Genomic DNA, 18,370 nt, shown 5'->3' with positions numbered 1-18,370 from the left:
CTTTATTACTACCACATACAGAGGGACCAGGTAATTATATAAATTGTGGAAAAGGATTTATCACAGTTACATGTTTGCTTTTTTATGTAAGAAGGATTGTCTGTCCACTGTGTTTTTTAGATGAAAACTGTGTCTAGCATGAAACAGTGGTTTATGTCAAGAGTTCAGAAATTATTACAGTGGTACAGCACTAGTTTAATAATCTGCATTGTTTTATCAAAGATTATTATAGTGAAATTGTCAGTATTAGGAAGCTAGGGTTGTACCTCAAGGTAGTTGCTGCTACACATCAGCTTCCTCTCTGCATCAGAGATTTTAGATATGAGATTGATACAGTAGATGTGTTTGTTGTTGCACACATTTTGATGCTGTCAGATAAAAATATAAGCAGCAGACTGATGAGGTTTGTGTTATGTTCCCTTTGTGATAGGGAAAGGAATATTTTAAAACAGCACTGAAAATCCCAAACTGAATTTTTTCTTGTCTTCCTGTGGTGGATACTCAAAATTGAGGTTGCAGCTAATTGGAGAACCTGGATAACATCAGCAGAGAGAGCCATATTATATCAATATGGATCATAGGATTTTTGTTGTATTATCTTTGGAGAGGTTGAAATCAATTCTTCTCGTTTTGGAGTGTGTGTTGACTAGTAGTTGAATATTTGTGAAACAGTTCATTCTGGTGGTGTCCTCTTGTCTACTATATGGGAAGAGGAATAGTGACAATAGCCTTCTACAGTTCAGCAGCAAGTAAGTATGGGAAACAGGCAGTACAAGGCATGACACGTAGAAAAGGCCCATCAACAACTATGGTTAAATTAATCTAGTTTAGGGGATCTTCAGATTTTTCAGGGCATTTAAAGCCCTGTAGGAATCCAACCTTCCGCTGAAATTGAACAAGCTGGAAAAGCAAGTGTTAGGAGGAATGTGTGACTGGAGTTTTGAAGTTAAAAAATGAAGTCGGCATTTTGACTAAGCTGTTTTCAGAAATAGGATTAATATTTACCTAGTTGGTCTCCAGACCGTCTCACTTTTTCCAGTGTAACCCTTGTTTGAGGACTTCCACATCAGTGGCGTATATTTCTCCTAGAAGTAATGCGGGATCAGCTGAACTGATCTAATGTGAATTTATAAAAAACTGATTAAAATGTCAACATTAAGCAAAATCTCTAATATTGAGACTTTAAATTGCTTAAGGGGCAGAAGATCTGGTATCATAAATAGAGCAAATATAAAATACCCTTTTTCTGCAAAAGAGATATCTTTTGAAAGTGAAAATGTAATGTTTTGTCGTTGCTGTTCCATGTGATTTTTCTGGGTGAAAAAGTGAGTTATTTGTGCCATTAGTTTCTGGTTTTTTGCAAGTATTTCCGTTATGTGTGAAAACCTGCTGCAGAGCTCAGCTCTGCAGGTTTGAGAGTGTGCACTGTGGGCGCAGTAGTGCTTTGACCAAACTCCATGACTCAATTCCGCTGAGCTTAAAACTCAGTTCCAGTGAACTTTTCCCTTCTGGTTTAGTCTCCTCCAGCTGGTGACTGTGAACATGTTAAGGTAGAGCAAGGCCTGTATTTTGCTAGTGCTAATCAGTTCTGGAAGAAAGAAAAAATGTATTGACTTTTTTTAACCCCTCCTGTCCTGTGCAGAATGACTAATAAAAACTGTTGCAATCAAAGCCTGAGTACAGGCAGGCCTCTCATGCTGAAGGCAAGCTTAATCATTTTATCTTGTGGTTACTGATTTCAACAAGTCAGCAGCAGCTTCTGAATTAATATAAAATATTATTTGCATCTGGGGAAGTCAAGGCATCTAGATTCTTGTGGGCATAATGGTCTTGAGCAATTATGTTGTCACGAAGTGTTGATGCTGGCCATTGTGTGCAGTGGCCACTGTGGTAATGTTTTCTTCTTATGCTTTTAAATAGTAGGCAAAATCCTTTGTAGGTATGCCCATATAAAAGTACTGTTTTCTGTTTGATGAAAGAACCTAGAGATTCAAAAAGAACTTAAGAGGAATCACTGGCTTTAGTTAAACTGTATATTTAGGGTTTTCCTATTCTTGTTAACTGTATAATTGCTTATATTTGTTTAGGTGAACACTTTAACCAGTAGCTGGCATTTATGTCTTGTGTGACTTTTTTTTCTTTTTCATCTCCTTTTCCCTTAATATATGATAACACTGTAGAACTCTAATGATGGGAATATTCATGTGAACTTGGCAGATGGAATCTGTTGAGTGTTGGTGTTTCAAGCACTTTGCAGTCCATGCATTTTCTCCATTAGTCATGTGGTGATGTACTTTGCCAAGGGGTGAAATCAACTGTAAGACAGCAGGTCAGAATGAAGCATGGATTTTCTAACACTGAGTTAGATGACATGGTTTTGTATAGTTAGAGGTGGAGATTTTGTTCATTCAGAGTTTCAGAGTTTTCACACCTTTTTCTTAAACATTTTATTCCCATAAATAGTATGTATGTAGCACTTTTGATTTATTTATTTGTTTACTAACTATTCAAAACTACTTTTAAGTGGCTGACTCTCTTTTTAGGTTTTTTCTACTTTCTCTGAAGAAACTTATAGTTCTTTGTCTTCTGTAAAACCAACACACGCATAAAAAGGTGTAATTATTTTTCTTTGTTTTCTGTTAATTTATTTGAAATATTAGTTGGGAAATTTACTGTATTCTTAAACCATGTCTAACAAGGTAAACAAAATTATTTTGCTTACTGAATTTTATTATCAATCTCACAATTGAAGAATCTTCAGATTATACTGTATTTCATGGGAAAAGCCTTGCTGTTAATTCATGGAATCCTTCTGAAATGTTTCATCTTCCATAGGGATCAGTGTTTGTAATGTGATATGAGAATTTCCAGAATACTAAACAAAGCAGAACACATTTAACTGCTGTTTACTTAGTTGAGTCTAGTCTATTGTAAATCTTAATGTTGTATCTGGTTCATCTGTAGGAGAATAGATTATTTAAATTGCTCTTGTATGTGATAAAATGATTGCTTTCTTTTTTATTGTATGGTTTTTATATATAGCCAGTTTGGCATTCTTTTTGATCTAGTTAATCTGCATTTAAATTGACAATGCCTAGCACCTGAATATTCCTTTTACATCACATCTCAGAATACAGAACTAACACAAAGATGTGTTTGCTCTTTGAAGGATACAGTTAGGAGTGCCTGTAACAAAAGCAGGGAAGGTTAACTAATGAGATAAAAATGAATTGCATCAAACATGCAATATTGAATTAGATGAAACGTGGCTTTTTCTGGCCAAGTTGGAGCTTAGGTGCCTCTTGAGTTCTACAGTGTATTCCCATTGCAGTCTGTGGTGGTGTTGCTAATTTGGGATTTGTAGTTCAGATATGTGAAGGGAATAAGTTATCATGCTGAACAACATCTTTAAAGTTTGAAATGCACAATTAACAATGCGCAAAATTAGTAATTTAGAAGCATTGTGTTTTGTCTCAAGGAGTGTTCTGCTGTCACAGGGCAACAGTGAATGAAATCTTCCTTGAGTAGTGGTAACTACCTTCCAGAGTCTGCTAGTGCAGAAGTGGCAAGTTTTTGTTCATGGAAATGCTTGTGAAGAGATAATCTGTGATTTAATTGGAGAGAGTTCGCAGTAAGCAAGCAAAACCCTGGTAAACTGGTGGCTGTGTCTGAATGAGTGAAAAGAATCTGTAAGCCTTCAGCTGAAAGGCAGAACATTAGACTTTACTGTTAAGGCATTGATAATGCCTGGTTCCTTGGTATCAAGTGTGGAAAAGGAGAGATAGTGATCTTGACTTACATTACCAGTGAAGAAGGTATTGGTACAGTTTTCTTGAGAAAAGGGGATATAGAATTTCACCTTGGACAAGACTAGAACTCAGACTGGTAAGAAGGAGGTATTGCAAACACAAACTCACTTGGGTCATCTGAAAGGCAGAACAGTTTTATAGTTACACCTGTTTTGGGAGAAATCAGATCCAAGTGAAAACACCTTGACTGACAAAGATCTGAACATATTTTCAGCTTCTTTTTGAAAATTGGTTAATCCTATGTTCATCTGCAATTTTTAGGGTCAATAGACACTTGTAAAATTCCACGCTGATGTTAAAAGAGTACCATTTTTGAGGCAAAGGTTTACTATTCCTGGAACCAGGAAACACTTCAAGTTGTCACAGAAACAAAAGACAGTTTTGCCAGGAAAACAAACTTAGAGCAGAAGATGCACATTTGGTGTGAGACACTAACACCTGTCACTTGTTGTGCTTGATCTGTCTCAACACAGACATTGCTGCTCTGTGATTCAAAAGAACCAAATGCTGGCAAAGTTGGAAGCAATAAAATAAAAAGCGTAACCTGTCATTGCCTTGCTTAGAAGGTATTTAGAATAGATTAGTGCAATGACTTGATATATTAATCTTATAAAGAGGTCAAGATTAGCTTGTGAAAAGCTCTTGTGCGGTGCAATACCTTTCTCTGATAGACGGAAACAATCCTTTACCTTGTTATTTGCACTGCTTTCTTTCCTTATTGCCACATTCAAATGGAAGATCTGCTGTCATCCCTCAGTTTATCTTCAGCAAAAACATCGTAATTACTTAGGAAATACTTCAAATTCATCCCTCAAAGCAGTAAGTCTTGCTATCATTGATGATGATAAGAAGGTGATTGTGTGCCATTGTTGATTTTTTCCTTCCTATTATTATTATTATTATTAATGCAGTGATAGTGTTACAATTTTAAGCCATTAAGATCTAACATAGCCTACCAGAAAGCTGTCAGATGTTTACAGTTTATGATGGATGGGTAAAACAACAGTGTTTAAAAAAACACAAAGCACTTGTATTAATCTTATTATACTTAATACCTCACTGGCTGAAGAATGCATAACCAAAATTTATTTTGACAAGGTGCACTTTTCCAGACTGCTTTTATGAAACATTGAAAGACTTCATGAATATTTGAAGATTGCAGAAGATGAAGCAAATTTACTGTGATTGTAAGATGAACCTTGTTTTAACAATATTAGCTGTGTCTTTGGTAGTTCATGAACGGTGCAACTTTTTATTGGTTGTTTAAAACTGAACCAGTAACAAGCAATAAGTTAATGACATTTTTTCTTCCTAGCATATAGGGGATGAAATTCAGTATTTTAAATTTTCTGTAAATTGCTGATAATCTTTACAAGAAAAGTGAAGAAGTTATTTCTAAGTCACCTCATTTGTTCAAATCTATTTACATAGTTTTGTTTTCTAAACTGTATTTCGAGATAGTAGGGTGAAAACTTTGACCCAGAATAAAGTTGACTGTGTTTTATTTGTTCAGTATGATCTGTTCATAAGGCTGCATATCTGCACTGTGGTGAAGATACTGAACTTGTGCATACTGAAGTGTCTTGGAGGTGTGTAGAACCAGATAAAGAATTGTAATTACTGAAATAATAATAAAAAATGTTCTTGTCAAAGCATGTTATTGATAGTAAAATGCACAAAGTTGAGAGTTTGTACTGATTAATGATAGCTACAATTACATTCACTATACCTGGTTCTTAATGCTACATCACAGCAATTTGGCAGGGCCTGCACAGATCTCTTAAACTTGAGGCAAGGTTTATTGTATTTTGTGGCAATAGTTTTTGAGATGCACAGTGCCTCAAGGGCAAGAGTCTCTGGTCCATTAAATTTGTTTTGTGTTATTGCAGTGGAATGAAATAGCCCTAAAACTATTGCAACTTCAACTAGAAGAGGACAATTCCATGTAGGACAAGAGCGAAAGAGCACAGTGGGATCCTCCAGGGCAGAGCTGGTGTCTGAGGACCCTGCAGAGTCATAGTGAAGGCATCTTTTTCTTTATTTAATGCCCCAGGTGCTTGCCTGCTAAGCATGTGGCCCAAAGGTCCTGACCCTGCTAAGTTTTACCTTCAGCAGTCTGCATGCGTTGGATGCTGAGCAGTGGAACTAGGGCAGACAGGTCTTCTGGGTCTTCTACTTAGGCTTTCAGAAAGGAAACACTGAACTGCCAGAAAACTGGTTACAGCAGGTCATTTGGAGTTCTGAGCTGGACTGTTGCAAGCCTGAAGAACTGACTGATTTTTGGTTTGATATCATTTGCTCCTGTTTTAAGTGGTGTGACAAAAACAGCTAGAAGAGGCAGGGTAAAAGTGTTGTCTTTAGTTTTTTAGTACAAATAGTGTTTTGCATACCAAGGAGATAAATTATTTCTCTAATCTAAGCTATAAAATAGATTTAAGCCCCAAGTACAACATGTTCATGCTTTTCCCACCTGTTTTGTGTAGAGCCAGTTGTGTAGTTCTGCTGTAGTATTGCAAAGCTAGCATCTTGTTGGTGAGCCTTCTCAGGAGGCAGAAAGTCAGAAAGTAGTGACACAGCCAGTAAGCTATTAATTCTTCAGGCTGAAAGTCTTTGGTGTGTGTGAGTCTTAAGTAACACCAAAAAAGTAGTGTAGGAGCTGTAATAATTCAGTCTGATCTGAGAGAAGAACATGCTTCTGTTTACTACATTTTAGGTTACTTTTTTTTTCTTGAAGGTACTCCAGCTGGAGAAGCATGAGAGAACTGAACTTTTATTTTAACACTATGGTTGTAATAGAAACAAAAAATGTGGATAGAAGTTTTATCCAGGAAGGATATCTGTTTTATTTCAGTATTTCTTTTTTTTTTTAAAATATATATATTGTTTTAAAATCCTGCCTTAGGAACACAATATTTTGTAAAATGTCCTGTATTAATTACGTACTTAAGGTTGTGCTTTATTTTTTCCATTATACGAGGTGGTCTTGGCAGTTTTTAACATCTTTATCAGTGAGCTGTTACTCTTTTGGAACTTCATTTGGTAGTCAAAAGTAGTACGTCAGCATGGAATGCATGAGAATGTGCCAAGAGACGAATGTGATTTCAGGTGTCTACAGAAGCCAGTGTCTCTCATTTGTGCTGCTGTTATAATGGTAAACTACAAGCAAAATACTCTGAATAAAACAAAAAAACAGATTCATAGAAAACAAGTTTAAAGTACATGTTGCAGCTCAAACCCATGTATGATTCTTGCTCATACTGTTTGGCAGCTTTCCCACAAGCATTGTCTACTACAGTATGACAGTGCCTACCATTAAAAGTAAAGTTACATGTTAGAAAAAGAACACAATGACATTGTAAATATTAAAGAAAAAAACCACAAAGGGAAGTACGTGGGTTCTAACTTGCAGTAACATTTTGTTCATGATGAATGTGACATTTTAAATTGAAGGGAATTACTCAGCTTCATAATGCAGTATTGTATGCAGGTGTAACTGTTCTTTTGTATGTAAGCACATGTTATGCTAAAAGATGTTGTTTTAAAATGCAAATTCTGAACAGTTGCTGGAACTTCCTAGGAAGTACCAGAATTTGTTACCAAGGCCCCTAATTCTCCTCTCCTGTGCCTTTGCATTACGATGTCTAATTGCATTGTTTCACACTATTTTTTCCTTCCTCATTCAGTGAACAGGATGGGCGGTGCTCAGGAATTGAACTGCTACTTGATATTTTAGTCCTTATCATTCAGTTAGCAGCCCAGGCTTTATTTACTGCACACCATTTAAAACTCTGAAAAGAATGCATAATTATTCATTCCCTGTGGCCTTTTATCTAAGGTGCCTGGCTGAACTATTTTTGTCCATTTGATTGTATTGTCATATTTCTTTTCTGGCTAATACCTATAACTTTTTTTTTTACTGTGTGAAATAAATGCACGTGCACATACACAGAATACATATATGTAGTTTATTTACTTTTGAAAGAGAATTTTCCAGTTACTCCCCTTGATAACTTCTAGAATGGAGTGTCTGCTACATACTTTAAAACAACTTTTTGTGAGGTCATTGTAAGTAAACATAAAGGAATGCAATTGAATTACTAAATGCATCCAACCACATAAGTTGAACCATTTGCATATACAACCTTATCTTCCAACAGGGATGATGCCATTCATCTTCAAATCTGTCTTGACTGTGTATCCTCTAGTTGACTCTGTATCCTCAGACAAGTTGTTCTTTCATTTGAACGCAGTTGATTCTCCCTGCTGGGCATGATTGCAAAGATAATGCTAAACTAATGTAGAATTCAAGTTCATGTGAGAAATAAAAAAAGATTGGGGTAATTGAACATTGGAACAGATTGCCTGGAGAGGTTGTGGGTGTCCGTCTTTGCAAAATACTCAAAATCATGTTCAAAACCCAACTGGATGTAGTTTTGAGTACTCTGTTGCAACTGCCTCTGCCAACTGCCTAGGTTGGACCAGAGAATCTCCAGAGATACTTTCCAACCTCAGCTATTCTGTGTTTTATATAATATACGATAATGTATACTTGTGGTATATATATTTTGTTTGTTTCTGATGGGCAAAACTTTATGGATCTCGTGGCTTTCTTCTACACTAAAATAACAGTAAAATGTTTGTTTTGCAGTTTCCATTTGCCTAGCAGGCTATCTTGTCAATCCCATAAAAACTTGTTTAACTGTTAAAATATAGTTTGACTATTCAACTGTTCTCAGCAAAAGCTTAACAGAAAGTTTAGAAAAGTTTAACAGTGGTGTTTCTGTTGTTACACTATTAATTTGCAGAAGATTGTAATAAATTTTAGTTATTTATTGCAGACCAGACTATTGTATACTTAATCCTTTCTGGGTTTAAGAATACAGTGTAGAAAGCTTGATGGCAATGGCCACCTGTTCAGCTTGTGATCCTGTTATTAACAACTTTTACAAGTTATGACAACATAGTTCATCTTTGTCAGTGACTGGCAAATTTTATTAGTGTTGCTAGTGCATCATAGTTGACTGTAAGTCTTTTCTGTAAGATCTGTGTATTGCTTGAAATATTGTAGTATTGCTGCTACAAAAAGGCTCAGACTTTTCCAAATGCTAATGCTGTTACTTCAAATGAGAAAGGAAGGTGGTACATGTAACATGCTGTCCAAATATACCACTTTTTTCTCTCTGCCACTGATGGGAGGAGAGGATTACAATACTTTTCTTTAAAAAGACCAGATCCAGTTAAAATACTTTATTGCTAATACTACTGTAACTTTTTTTCTGTTGCAGAAAGAGTTGAGCCTTCCAAGAAGAGGAAGTTTGTAAGTACATGAAGTTTTTCTCTGTTGGGCTCAGACCGTAGTATGTATTTTTGACAGTTTAGAGTAGGCTAGTTTTCTTTTCAGGGCAGTTAGAATGGAGCTTAAATGTGGCAGTTGATCTGCCTTAGAATATATACAAAGAAATGAGAATTGTAAATGAAAACCTGTGTGTTGTGCAGTGACCATTTTTATGCCCATCTTTTGGAGAAGCTATTGTGAGGGATTTTCCAAAAGGACAAAAAGTTCTTAAGGTCAGGTTTTTGTTTTCTATTAAAGATTTTTCTTGTTAAAAATCGAGCAAGAAACATGTTTTCTTTGTGAATGATATAAAAGAAACTTGGCATGTTTATGGAACTCTGTGAACAGTCCTGTGGATGAGAAGGTAGGAAAAAAGAATTCATATGTTCCACTAAATGTATAGGATTGTTAAGCTACTATTTTGATTATGGAAATAAAGACTATATATTCATGTATAAATTGTTACTTATAATAATATATACTCAGATACTGAGTTCAATTGTGCTTCGTGTAGATTTCTATACTTGGCTTTGACTCTCCAGTAGTTTTGAGCTGTTTGGTTTTAAAGCTTATGTTTTTTTATTTGCATCTGTCTAATTTCTTATTCTGTGTTAGTAACTTGTTAAGAAGCTATTGGGATAAAAACAAAACATCTTCTGAAGCAAACTTTGTTCACTTACTGCTTTATTTCAAAAATAGTACTATAGCCCTTACAAGACTATTGGTGACAACATGTTTTGAGTAAAACCCCGTGCCCTTGCACAAGAGTCCAGTTACTTGATTTCAGCTTGATAATGCTGTGTAGGTCTTAGTGATAGTAGGTGAGATATGGGAATAACTGAAACTGTAACTGCTGGGAAAGTGAAGTGCTCTGTTGTCCTGACTCAAATAGCATACCAGAAGTCTGTAGTTAATAGGATATCTGCTATGTTGGAAAAGACTCTTGTTTTAGGTTTGGATGCATGAGAAGTCTTATGCTAGACAGCAAGCAAATCCATTATGTAAGAAAAGTCAAAGAAAATAGAAAACTAATTTCCTGTCAAGTATTTAATTATTTAAGTATTTCAGTGACAGATAGAAAAATAGTTAAAAGAAAATTATTTTTGGTGCATTCTTTTGGTGTCCTTGGTGCTTTATATTAACCTGAAACTGTTGCATGGGTAGAAGACTGACTCTGGTAAAGTTAATTGCTAAACTGCTGTTCAACCAGAGCAAAAAGTGGCTCCTGGGACTTGACCTTACTTACTCTTGCTAGGATGTTTGACATTGAACGTTATTAGTTAGTTTACTCCAGATCCAAAAAATTACTCCAGTGCAATCACCTCAGTTGTGTTCACATATATATTGTTTTAGCTGATTACTGAGAAGTTAGTGTGCTTTCTGTGATGTTGCTGAGGCTTCATAAAGTGTAGTAGAGAACAGTACCTTGTCAGCATAATCATATCCAGTTACTAAAATGCTTAGGTTTCTGCTGATGATTGTAGTGGGTTGACCCTGGCTGCGTGCCAGGCACCCACCAAAGCTTCTCTGACACTCTCCTCTTCAACTGGACAGAAGCAAGAAAATGCAATGAAGGGTTCCTGTGCTGAGATAAGGACAGGGAGAGATTACTCACTAAATACTGTCACAGGCCAAACAGACTTGAATTGGGAATATTGACTAAAAGAACCAGAATAATGACAAGTAAAATAAATATTAAGAATACCTTCCCTCACCATTCCATCATTCTCTGGCTCTACCGTTCCCCTCTCAGTGGCACAGGAGAGACAGAGAATGGAGGTTATGGCCAGGTCATCGCATTGTTTCTGATGCTGCTCAGAGAGAGGAGTCCTTCCCCTGCTCCAGTGTGGGTCTCTTTCTACAAGGTGCTGTCCTTCAGGCACAACCTGCTCCAGTGTGGGTCCCCCACAGGGTCACAAGTCCTACCAGGACTCTGCTCAAGCACAGGCCTCCCATGAATTCACAGCCTCCTCTCAGGCATCCACCTGCTCTGGCCTGGTTCTCCTCCAGGGGCTGCAGGTGGATCTCTGCTCCACCATGATCCTCCATGGCTGCAGGGGCACAGCTGCCTCACCATGGGCTGCACCGTGGACTGCAGGGGAGCCTCAGCTCTGGCCCCTGGAACACCTCCTGCCCCTCCTTCACCAACCTTGGTGTCTGCAGGATTCTTCCTCCCACACATTGTTGCTCTACTTTTATCTGGCTGCAGTCACACCTGTGCAACAAGTTTTTTTTCCCCTTCTTAAATCTGTCATGACAGAGGTGTTAGTATCATTTATTTGGCTCAACCTTCGTGAATGGCAGGTCTGTCTTGGAGCTGCCTAGCATGGATCTGACAGACACAGAGAAAGCTTCTAGCAGCTTCTCACAGAAGCTGCCTTGTAGTGCTACTAAAACCTGGCCATGCAAGCCCAATACAATGGTATTTTATAATTACTTTAATAGTACTTAATTAAAAAGGCTTATACTGCTGAGGTTATCAATAGCTGTAGCATCAGGGGTTGTGTGCATGGGCTGTGTTGGCTGCTGTATTTGCATATTGTATAAATGTTGACATGAAGATTGAATTTCAAATTGTGAAAAGTCCTATCTGTTCATTGGCATAGACATCTAGAGGTCCTGAACAGTTCAGGTAGGTACATCTCACATGTCTTTCGGAGCTTCAGATCCAGTGTCATGCCAAGGACACAGCTTTAAACAGGACAGGGAGAGCTATTTCAGGAGTGAGCAATCTTAGTGTAGTTGACATAAATTTAGACAGAGTCGTGGTTGACTGAGAAGTGAGCTTTTCCATGCTTGGAGCACCCCCTGGCTGTGTTGGCACAACTGCTTCTCTGGACACAGGCAGAATTGATCCAGGTTGCAGCTAGCTTCATGCAGTTTCTTCAGCATGTTAAACTGCCCAGTTGCAAGAATACCTTTCTTTCTGGCAGCAGGATGCAGTGGCTTGGAGGCAGGATGAATAGAAGGGAGCTTTCTCTCAGGCTGACTCCAGCAAAACTGACTTTATATAAGCTTAGCATGACTGTAAACATTATATAAGCTTAGCATGACTGTAAACATGCATGGCTGTTAGTATGCCTCTTTGAAAGTCCACTGCAAAACTAAATAGGAATATATTTTTTTTCACACTATTACAATGGAGATGGGTTAATTATATCTTGGTAGAATATTTTTATTGATTTATTTTCACCAAACACTTTTAATCCTAACCCCAGCTCAGTTGGTTAGATCATGGTGCACACCAAGGTTGTGGGTTTGATCCCTGTATGGGGCCATTCATTTAAGAGTTGACTTGATAATCCATGTGGGTCCCTTCCAGCTCAGACTGTTCTATGATTCTGTATTATCAAGGAAGATGCTTGTGCTTAATGTTAAGCCAGACTCAGAAATACAGATTTAATTTGATCAGAATTAAGTGCTGCTGTTTGTGAAGCACACAGATCCTTTTATGAACCAGGGAATACCTGATAGCATCCACACATCCCTATCCATTGCCCATTCATAGTGTATCTAGCTGAAGTAGGTAGCCACAAGTGGTCTCTCAGTGTATGTTAAGCAGATAAGTTTCCATCACTGAATTTAAGATAGAGTGTCCTTATCCTGATTTGTTTCCTTACATACTGGCAGACTTAAGAAAAATGAGAACTTTTTATAGACAGAGGGAGTGAACTCAAAAGTTGTGGGAAAAAAAAATTGCACTCAGCTTTGAGTAGGTATATTCTGCTTTAAAATGCCATTCTCCTAAAAGAAAATTTACAGCAGGCTTCTCTGAGGTGGAGAGGAGCCTTCAGGAGCAGTAATATATGAGAAGATGTAAGTAGAGGCAGTTTCTCCTTTGGTAGGAGCCTCAGTGCTTAAAGTATGTGCCCTAGAAGCAAAATTCCTTACTTTTCCAGACTAAATCTGTTCTCTTTCTGTCTTCTTTTGTTTAATTTTTCAGTTTCTGTTTGATTTGGAGATGTATCTAATGTATTTATTTTTGCTGTATCTCTCCTTCTCCTTACAGCTCTGAAGTTAATTTCTGTAATTATAAAATATGGACTCAAGTTCAGTACCAGCAATTACATAATCTGCTTGCACAAATGTCAAAGCTGGTCACAGAATTTTCACTAAATTAATTTCTACATTTCAGTGAAATAGTTGATACACTTGGATAGTAGCAACAAAAGATTGTGGCCAGCCAAGAATTCAAGAGGACCAGTAGTTAAAACCACTGCTTGCTTAGATGCTTGATTAAGTAAGTGTCAAGAAAAGAAAAACAATTTTTTAAGAAAGTGTTTTTATCAATGAAGAAGATGGACTGTCAGTTACCCTTAGGGGAAAAGTGAGAATGATTCATAGTGTCAAAAAAAGAGAAAAAAAACTTCTGAGGCCCTTGTCATGAAGGTGAACAAAACTGGAATTTGATTGATGGTTTCTGTGTGGACATAGACATCTACATCATAAAAAAATTGTCTGTGTTCATAGGTGACCTGTTATTTTAAATTTGGAGAGTGGAGTAGATTAATTATTGTTGCCAGGTAATGAATTTTTCTGTTCTGGTATGGATGGATTATGCTCCAGGCTGTTCTCCATAGCCTGTGTTTGATTCTCAAGTTGCATATTCTTTAGTGTCATTACTAGAACTGTTTCTGTCCTTAGTTTTCAAGGGTTTTCTGTTGCTGTCACTGAATTTTTTTTTGTTTGCATCTTTTAGATTCCTTGTGATTGACAATGAAAAACTTGGTTATGTATTTGTATAATTTAGGAGCCAACAGTTACTATAACATGACCCTTTTCCCTCACAATCATGCCTACTTCAGCCTCCATAAATTTTGTGTGAGTGTGCTACCCATTGTCTGTGTTTCCTTCTTTTAAAGTAGTGCTGACCTAACGGGGAATTGTGGCTCTTGCAGTGTTGCCACCTTCTTGTTGTCAGTGCATGGTCTTCTGTAAATAAGTCCTTTGTGCTATGGAGAGCACAGGCCTGATTTAGATGTAAACAACATGTCCCCTGGTATTTTATTGCTGTTTGCTGTGTCCTTGGCTAACAGTACAGGCCATTCTGTTGGGATTTTTGGTGCTTGTATACACAAATTTGCATCCCTGCTCTGTTTATACCATTGTTATTATTATGTATATCTGCAGTTGTCTTTGAACTCGGATTTTACTAGTATATCTGTGTATATCCAGTTATGTCCTTTTTTTTTGATTTATCACATCATGTGCTAGAAAAAGGAATTATCTGTTTTAATGTAATTCATCATGTCCCTTTTCAGGGAAAAATTATGTATACTATGTTGAGGGTATTTTAAAGCTTTATGAGACATTTTTATTTGTAAATTCATGCTTACCTATTTGTGTGTATGTACATGTACACACCTTTATCTACACATGCAAAAAAAAAGATAGTGATGGTGATGACTTTTCTTGTGTATTTGAAAACTATTCAGATAATACATAATAAAATTCTTAAAAATAACCTGCCTTCCTGGAGAAATGATACTCCGAAAATGAGGTAATCGTGCTTTAAAGCTTGATTGTGTAACACTGCATTTATCTACTGTTGTTCTGTGACTGCTGTGCTGTCTAAGTAATGTAAAATGACCTGGTACCATGTTTCTCTGCAGTGTGGTGGGTGTGTTGTGGCCTGTTGGAATTTTGTTTCAGCTACTTAGGCAAGGACAGGGTCAAGAATAAAAAATAATCTTAAGTAATTATTTATCAAAATAGTGATAGAACTTAAGTCACAGCAAAAAAGCAAAATTAAATCAGCCTCTAGGGTCAAGCTGTGGTAAAGTAGGCATTCTGCAGAATTTCAGAGTGGGAGGGTCACATGATTCTTGGTGGAAGCAAACAATATCAAATATCTTGGTGCCTTCAAGCTTTGCCTAAAGTGAAAAATGTTTGTGCTGTAGGCTAGTTTAAAATATTTTTATACATGCAGAAAATCATAATGCATGATGCTCAGCCTGGTTTGAGGGCCGGATCTCATGGCTAATGGGTTACTGGTGATGTGAAAGTAGGTGCCAAGATATCCTGCCCTTATATCCTGCTTTACCTGTTAAACCAGCAGTTGATGGTGTTTGCAGTGTTTCTGTGTACATAGAAGCAGCAAAGCTTAGAGCAAGAGTGTACAGAAAACGCTCAGGGGAATTTTAATAGCTGGAAATGTGAGATGCTGTAGCAAGGGAGTATTGATGTCTGAGCATCAGGGTGGGGTGTAGGGGTAACAGTGTATGAGTGCAATAGTTGTGTGATTAAATTCTGTCTGGCAGTGGGAAATGTGATCAATGTATATAAGCATTTTAAAATCAGCATTGGCTGTGTCTTCTTACTTGTTTTTGTGAACAGAAGGTGTGTTCTCAGTGAATATAATTATTTGTCTTTTATTTTGTTTCAGTACAGTTGCAAAATTGCATCACATACACAAAAAGTACCATATAGTTACCTGTTTTATTCTGCTGCCTGAAAAAGTACTTATGCATTGAGAAAACTGGCAGAAGAGCATCATGTGTGTAATCACTGCTAGTCAGGATAGCTTGAATTTCTAATAGTAAACCTTGAAAACCTGATGTGCTGAGGCAGCTTTTCATTCACTGTTTTTTTTTTTTTTTTTTTTTTTCCAGTGTCATGAATTCAGGAAGTTCAGTTTTCTTCAGTGAAGGAATATCTGAATTTTTTTTAAGAAGAATTGTTAGTCACAAAAGGAATTGCAATGTCCTGATGAATTATATCATCCAGGCTGCTGCATGCTGTAATGATGAATTGATTTTTTTTTTTTTGGCAGTGATGCTACAAACTTTTGAATAATCTGTTAACCTACAGAGAGCACTTCCTGAGGCTGTGTACTTCCTACTGTACACACTTATTTAACTAATGTAGGATTGAGGTCTTGGTAGGGCTGTGGGAGGAGTACATGATGCCTTGATGAACCTATGCTATGCTTAAAGAATTGTAATGAGAGGTTGGATTTTGTTTGTTTGTTTTCTCTTTGTTTTGTTAGTTTGTTTTTGATAGGGGTTAAAGGTGAGGTATTGACTGCAAATAAATGTTTGCTTTTACCTTAAGAAAAGAAGCATTCAGGTTTTTCTGGACAATGTTTTTTCCTTTGGTGCCAGTAGGAACACCTGTATTCTGAGTATGTGCTCTCAGAAGAAAAGAGGCATTGCTGAACGTCAGGAATCTGCCTGCCTTGCATATTCAGTTAGTCATTCTTCCATTACAGATTTTCCCCTTGAAATTTTCAATATTATTGCTATTCCATTACATAGAGTATAGGCTGAGTTTCTACAATTGTCATGAATAACAATCATGAATTCCCAGTGAACCACTTCTGTTTTGTCTCAGAGGAGGGGGGAAGTATTTTTTCCCACTCTTTCCTATGAAGTACAGACTTGAACATTTTTTATTACTGCCAGTATTCTAAACCTATACTGTTGCTTATCATAAAGGCCCTTAGTGTATTTGTTACCTGCAGTTATGCGTCCATGACAGACTTAAAAGTTTCAAAGCAGATGACAGTGTGGCAGCAGGACCTCTGCTGTCCATAGCTGAGAGAGTACCTGCTCTATAGTTAGGTTGTACTGGCTGAGTCTTTTATATCTTATGAACATAATGGTGTCACGTTAGTGGCTCTGGCCATTCTGGCCCCTACCACCACTTCTGTCCCTGTCTAAAACTTCTGGATCCTGTTAATTTCCTTTCACCCTGCTGTTTGCTGCCTCCCTTCCCCCTGTGAGTTAGGGGTCATGCTGTCTTACAAAGTTCTGTTGACTGAATGCAGTCCTTCACGTGCTCTGTTTTGCTGGAGGTTTTCCACTTGTCTTTTCAGCCTGTATGTAAATGCCATCCCTGCAGGCATGTTCTCTGTGATAGAGCAGTGGAGAGCTGGGGCAGAGGTCCTGACACAGGTTTAGGCTTGCAGAACTCACTCTGTGATTGTAGTTTTTGTATGGGGATAGGCATGTCAAGAACCTAGTTGCCAAGTGCTTTGTGTATAGGAGGATGGATGATGGCTCCTGGGGGTGAGTTGAGGGGCAGGTAGCATGTACAGTCTTGTGGAGGGGTTGATGGCTACCCAAAAGACTGGAGCTTTCAGAAAATGAATAGGTTAATTTAGCCAAAAGCATGGGAAGTGGGAAGGTGGGTGGCTTCTGTGGCAGCCTGAAAAAGAGAGGGTGGATGGCGGTAGGACAGAGCTCTTCTTGAGCTCCAAACCTGAGTAGGTTTGGAGAAGGAAAATATTGCATTGGCATAATAGGATTCTTTTCCATAAGGACTAATTAACAAGCTCTGCCTCTGAAGTCTTTAGCAAGTCTCACTGAGTCAAGGCAGCAGCCAACCTGGCATTAGCACACATTCCTTCCATCTATGTGCTCTTCTCTGGCATCTCTGTCCTCTCCTGGTCTTTTCTCCCAAATATTGTAGGGCTTCCACTTCCCTATCACATTTTTTCCTAGCTATCCAGTCAAGCTTAGACCTGTGAGGTTTAATGAAGTGTGTTGCAGCAGATCTCACAGGCATGTGAGTGTAAAGGTCAGAATGGGTGCTGCGGATAAGTGGATCTGCATTATTGCCGTGCTTGCCTGAAAAGGGTAGCAGATAACTGCCACAGGGAGCAAGTCTAGAAGGCTGACACAGGGAGTTTCGTACTTTATATTCATTGTGTGTTGACTGCCACAGTGCAAAAGGCAGTGTAATTGCATATAATCACATTTCCTCAAATCCTAGTGGCTTCACTCATGAATGTTTAGTGTGGTCATGGCCCTAAGCAGTGAACGCAAGCATGGTATTTGAGACAAACATGCTGTTACAGGTGCTTGTGACATGGGGCTGAGTGTGCTGCTGTAAGCAAGCAAGTTCCTGCTGTTCTAGCCTGGATGGAAAAGCTCTCTTGTGCCTTTGTAAACCTTGTGCAGGGAACATGGACATTTGGGATACTTCTTTGCCCTCTGATACATGGTACTACTTTACCACCAGGTGACCAGATATGTAACCACACTTCAACATGGTATGTGGTGGAAACAGGATTAAATCAGGCATGTTTATTTTCATGCATACGTATGGCCCTGAGACCCAGCCTTGGCTGTTCCGTGATTCTTCTTAGTGTCATTGAGATGCTTCTGAAAATGAGCTTTTACACATCACTGTCATATTTTGTGAATGCTTGTCTCCTAGATTCTGCTAGGAGAAATGTAAAATGTTTTCATTTGCATTTAAAAATATGTCTGTTTTTATGGTT

The 18,370-nt window shown here is 37.8% G+C and overlaps 1 protein-coding gene across 1 annotated transcript in view; it reads left to right on the top strand.

Annotated features, from left to right (window-relative positions):
- The window catches only part of MAST4 (microtubule associated serine/threonine kinase family member 4), a 279,151-nt gene that overhangs the window by 126,463 nt on the left and 134,318 nt on the right, over positions 1-18,370 (top strand). The window contains exon 5 of the mRNA XM_062513746.1: positions 9,095-9,126. Within this exon, the coding sequence (XP_062369730.1) occupies positions 9,095-9,126 (32 nt within the window). The remainder of the gene's footprint in view (positions 1-9,094; positions 9,127-18,370) is intronic.

This window comes from Cinclus cinclus, chromosome Z (genome assembly GCF_963662255.1).
Source record: "Cinclus cinclus chromosome Z, bCinCin1.1, whole genome shotgun sequence".
In the NCBI taxonomy this organism is placed as follows: Eukaryota; Metazoa; Chordata; class Aves; order Passeriformes; family Cinclidae; genus Cinclus; species Cinclus cinclus.
This window is presented reverse-complemented; position numbering and strand designations above follow the sequence as displayed.